This window comes from Castanea sativa, chromosome 5 (assembly GCF_040712315.1).
Source record: "Castanea sativa cultivar Marrone di Chiusa Pesio chromosome 5, ASM4071231v1".
Taxonomy (NCBI): Eukaryota; Viridiplantae; Streptophyta; class Magnoliopsida; order Fagales; family Fagaceae; genus Castanea; species Castanea sativa.
The window spans coordinates 73488131-73493030 of record NC_134017.1 but is presented as its reverse complement, the minus strand read 5'-3'; the positions used below and the strand labels follow the sequence as shown (position 1 = coordinate 73493030).

The 4900-nt window shown below is 41.6% G+C and overlaps 1 protein-coding gene across 1 annotated transcript; it reads left to right on the top strand.

Annotated features, from left to right (window-relative positions):
* Positions 1–3164: 3164 nt before the first annotated feature.
* LOC142635769 (uncharacterized) lies at positions 3165–4091 on the top strand. The gene is made up of 2 exons (XM_075809862.1): positions 3165–3441; positions 3535–4091. Exons 1-2 carry the CDS (start codon positions 3165–3167, stop codon positions 4089–4091), a joined length of 834 nt encoding a protein of 277 aa, XP_075665977.1.
* Positions 4092–4900: the final 809 nt, after the last annotated feature.

Genomic DNA, 4900 nt, shown 5'->3' with positions numbered 1-4900 from the left:
AAGGGAAGGTGGCCACTATGTCCGTAATGGCGGAGAAGGACCCGATACTGGTGTTTCTATCCAAGAAGAAGGCTAGTTATGGTAAAATAAAAGGAGTCTAAAACAAGATCAACTATACTCAAGGTATTGTGGTTCCAAGTGATGGTAGGAGTGGAGGTCTTGCTCTAATTTGGAAGGAAGGAACTGAGGTCTGTCTGAAGAGCTGCTCATACTCGCACATCGACGTAGTGGTCCAAGATAGGTCGAGACAACGTCCTTGGAGGGCACTAGTTTCTATGGCCATCCCAACGTGGGGAAGAGGAAAACTTCGTGGCAGCTTCTCGAGACTCTGAAGAATCAATGTATGATGTCGTGGGTTGTATTCGGCAATTTCAACAAAATTACGCATCAAGATGAGAAGCTCGGTTGGATGGAAAGGGAATTAAAATAAATGGAAGGTTTTCAGGAATGCCTGAGTAGATGCGGGCTGTTTGACTTGGGTTTTGTGGGACAAAGGTTCACGTGGTGCAATAGGCGGTTGGGGGATCAAAGGACACTGCTCAAACTTGACAAAATTGTGGCGAACTCTAGTTGGTCGGAGCTCTACCCGAAAGCTAGAGTACATCACAGGTCCATGTCTAGCTCTGATCATTGTTTACTTACCTTATTTCTGAAAAAAAAAAAAAAAAAATCCAAGAAATCATGTAAAGAAGCGTTTTCAATTTGAGGCCATGTGGGTAAGGGAGGAAGGATGCAAGGATGTAGTGGAAAGGGCATGGGACCCATACCGCGGGGATTCAGGTTACAGCATTGTGGACAGGTTGAGGAGATGCCAAGAGAGCCTCAAAGGATGGAATTGGAGTGTTTTTGGAAACATGAACAAAGCATTGAAACGGAAACAGGAAAGACTGCAAAAACTTGAGGGCCTTAACTGCCTACATGAGAAGGCAGAGGAAATTCAAGAGCTGAGAGGAAATAAATGAAATACTGACTAGAGAGGAGATTATGTGGAGTCAACGGTCTAGAGCTTCATGGATTAAGTGGGGGGACCGTAATACAAAATTCTTCCACGCCACGGCAAGTCAGAGACGTTGGCGGAAAAGAATAGCAGGAATACAGAGCAGGGATGGAATTTGGTTGGAAAATCAGGAAGATGTTGAAAACACCATCCTTCAATATTTCAAGACAATTTTCAAAACTGATCACCCGTCTAACTTTGATGCAAGTCTGAGTGCTACCAACCAAAGGGTTACCTAGGACATGAAAGAGGAACTGGTGGCGAAATTCAAGGCAGAGGAGGTTAGGAGAGCCCTCAACCAGATGCATCCCACAAAGGCACCCGGGCCAAATGGTATGTCCCCTATTTTTTTCCAACAATATTGGGATATTGTAGGCCCTGCTGTGATAAAGTGTGTCTTAGATTCCCTCAATTCGGGCACTATGCCCTGTGGTTTGAATGAAACTTATATTTGCCTCATCCCGAAGGTAAAATCCCCCCAAAATGTCACAGAGTATCATCCTATCAGCTTGTGTAACGTTATTTATAAGCTGATATCCAATGTGCTTGCAAATAGACTAAAAAATATACTTACTGAAATTATTGATGAGTCCCAGAGTGCCTTTGTTCCGAGGAGACTAATTCCATACAACATCTTGGTGGCTTTTGAAACGATGCACAATATCGATCAAAGAAGGAAGGGGAAGGAAGCTTATATGGCGATTAAGCTCAATATGAGCAAAGCCTATGATAAAGTAGAATGGGCGTATTTGTAGGCCATGATGCGGAGGATGGGTTTTGATGAAAGGTGGATTTCTCTCATTTTGATGTGTGTGAGTACGGTGGAGTATTCGGTATTAATAAATGGGGATGCAAAAGGGAAAATCATACCGACCAGAGGATTGAGATAAGGGGACCCTATTTCCCCTTAACTCTTCTTGCTTTGTGTCGAGGACTTATCTGCTATGTTTAAAAACGAGGAAAGAGAAGGTAACCTAAAGGGGGTGGCTGTAAGTAGAAATGCTCCGCAAATTTCCCACCTATTGTTTGCAGACGATAGCATTGTGTTTTGTAGAGCATCCGTGGAAGAGTGTGATAGAGTTGTTAAAGTTTTGGAGGACTATGAAGTGGAGTCAGGGTAGAAACTTAACAAAGGGAAAACCTCCCTCTTTTTTAGCAAAAAAACACTAAGGGAAACTCAGGAATGCATGCAACAAAAATTTGGGGCCCAAATCATCCAACACCACAAGAAGTATCTAGGTTTGCCTCCGTTAATTGGGAAGAGGAAGAGGAAAGCCTTCAATCGAATAAAGGATCAAGTGGAAGGCATATAGTTGGATGGAAAGGAAAATTGATGTCAAACGCTAGTCGGGAGATTCTCATTAAGGCTATAGCCCAAGCTACACCCACGTACACAATGAGTTGTTTCAAGCTTTTGGATTCGCTGTACAATGAGCTAAACTCCATGATGAGCAACTTTTGGTGGGGGTAGAAGGATAAGGAGAGAAAAATGGCTTGGTTGTCATGGAAAAAAATGTGCGCAACAAAGGAAAAAGGTGGCATGGGCTTTAGGGATTTGAAAGCCTTTAATTTAGCTCTCCTCACTAAGCAAGGTTGGCGAATGTTGAAAAATCAAAATTCTTTGGTTCATAGAATTTTCAAGGAAAAATATGTTGCAAAGAACACCTTCTTCGAAGCCAAGTTGGGTAGTCGGCCTTCCTATGTCTAGAGAAGCATCATGGCAGCAAGGGCTGTTGTCGAGAGGGGGTCCAGGTGGGCTATTGGCAACGGGGAGAAAGTAAGCATTCGGAAGGACCATTGGCTTCCAACCCCGAAAGCCTTCAAAGTAGTAAGCCCAAAACCCACGCTAACCGAAGTTGAAACGGTGGCAAAGCTTATAGACATGGACAGGCGCAACTAGGATGTTGCAAAAATAAGAAGAATGTTTCTGCCCCATGACGCTAATGTTATCCTTGGCATCCCTATAAGTCCTCGGCTGCCTAGGGACTCCTTTATTTGGGCATGGACTCCAAGGGGTACTTTTACCATCAATAGTGCATATAAGGTGGCCCAAACTATACTGAGAGAAACGCATCCCAAGTTGGAAGGGGGGGAATGCTCAAACACATTTGATATGAGAAAGTTATGGAAACAAATTTGGAGCTTGAATTGTCCAATCAAGATAAGAATGTTCATGTGGAGAGCATGCTCGAATATACTCCCAACCAAGTATCAATTATGGGCGAGGGGTATAGGGAGGGATGATGAATGCGATCTGTGTGAGCTTTGTGAAACGTCTGGGCATACACTATGGAGGTGCAAAGTGGCCGGGGAGGTGTGGAGTAACACAAGACTAAAGCTACCTAGCATAGAGATCATACCGAAGGACTTTGTGGATATAGTGTGGGACATCTTGAAGAGGCAGCCTGGGATTGACTGGGAGCTGTTTGCAGCAACAGCTTGGGGTATTTGAAATAACAGAAACCTAGTTTGGCATGAGGGAAAGAGTAAAAATCCAGTGTTGATTGCCTGAGAGGTGGCTGCTTATTTGAGGGAAGTCAGACAACCCAAGGAAGAACAGAGAAGACCTGCACCTCCAAGCAGACAGAATTGGATCCCTCCACCAAGAGGATTCTATAAGATTAATGTAGATGGAGCGGTATTTAAGGAGTTGGGAAGCTGTGGGGTGGGGGTTGTCATAAGAAATGATGCCAGACAACTAATGGGCGCGATGAGCAAAAAATTAGATTTCCCCTTGAAAGCTATGGAAGTGGAGGCCAAAGTTGTTGAGGAAGGCTTCACCCTCGCTAGAGAGTTAAGCCTAAAGAATGTCATCCTGGAAAGCGACGCCCAAGCAGTGGTTAACTCCTTGACAGAAAGTTGCATCGCGCCAAGTTCCATTCTAAAGGTGATTGAAGGAGTAAAGTTGGGTTTATGTGGTTTTGACTCATGGGATGTCAAACACATATGCAGAATGAAGAATTCTGCAGCACACCTTATGGCAAAAAATGCCAAATTTGTATCCGATTATGTTGTTTGGGTGGAAGATAGCCCATCTGTTATTGAGCATCAAGTTCTGTTTGATGTATCCGGCTTGAATGAGTTTTCATATTAATGAAAGGGAAGATTATTTGGTTATCAAAAAAAAAAAAAAAAAAGGTATACTAAAAAAAGTCTTTATTGAAAGGTCATAACCCATCATATTGGATATACCAAAAGGTGTCTATTTGCTGAAAATGTACATATTAGCCAAAAAGGTGCCCATTGAATGAAAATGTGTCTATTAGTTGAAAATGTGCCTATTAGCTAAAAATGTGCCTATTGGAAAATGAAAAGAAACAATTGTTTGATGTTTTAAAATGTATACATAGCAGTAATTTATGTACTCATGTAGTACAATAAGGAGCTGTTAACAAAATGTAAAAATGTGTCCATTGATTGAAAAGGTGTTTATTGGCTGAAAATGTGTTTATTGGCTGAAAATGTGTCTATTAAATGAAAATGTATCTATTAAATGAAAATGTATCTATTAAGTGAAAAGGTGCCTATTCCTTCAACAAAAAAAAAAAAAAAAGGGTGAAAAGGAGCCTATTGAAAAAAAATAATAATAAATAATAATAAAAAGGAGTCACAACTATTCGATGTTTTTAAATGTATTCGCGGCATTAATTTATGTAACTACGTGGCGCAACGAATGGTGATTAACCAACAGTCAAAACATTTCGGCTTATATTATACATAGATATATATACTAGAAGTCGACCACTCACATGATCATCACATTGAGAATATTGGGCAACAAAAGTTCATTCCAAATGTGTTCAAGAGACGCATGGCCGAGTAAAAGTTCCAAAATAGTCCCTAATAGTAAATCCAAGCAACTACACCGGATACTCTAGGTTAAGGAACAATCCTCTTCATTTC

Bases quoted from the DNA above. Each gene is read 5' to 3' on its own strand.
- LOC142635769 (XM_075809862.1), top strand. From the start codon at position 3,165: ATGTTCATGTGGAGAGCATGCTCGAATATACTCCCAACCAAGTATCAA. The intron at 3,442-3,534 runs GTATTTGAAATA...ATTTGAGGGAAG, and splicing joins GTTTGCAGCAACAGCTTGGG to TCAGACAACCCAAGGAAGAA.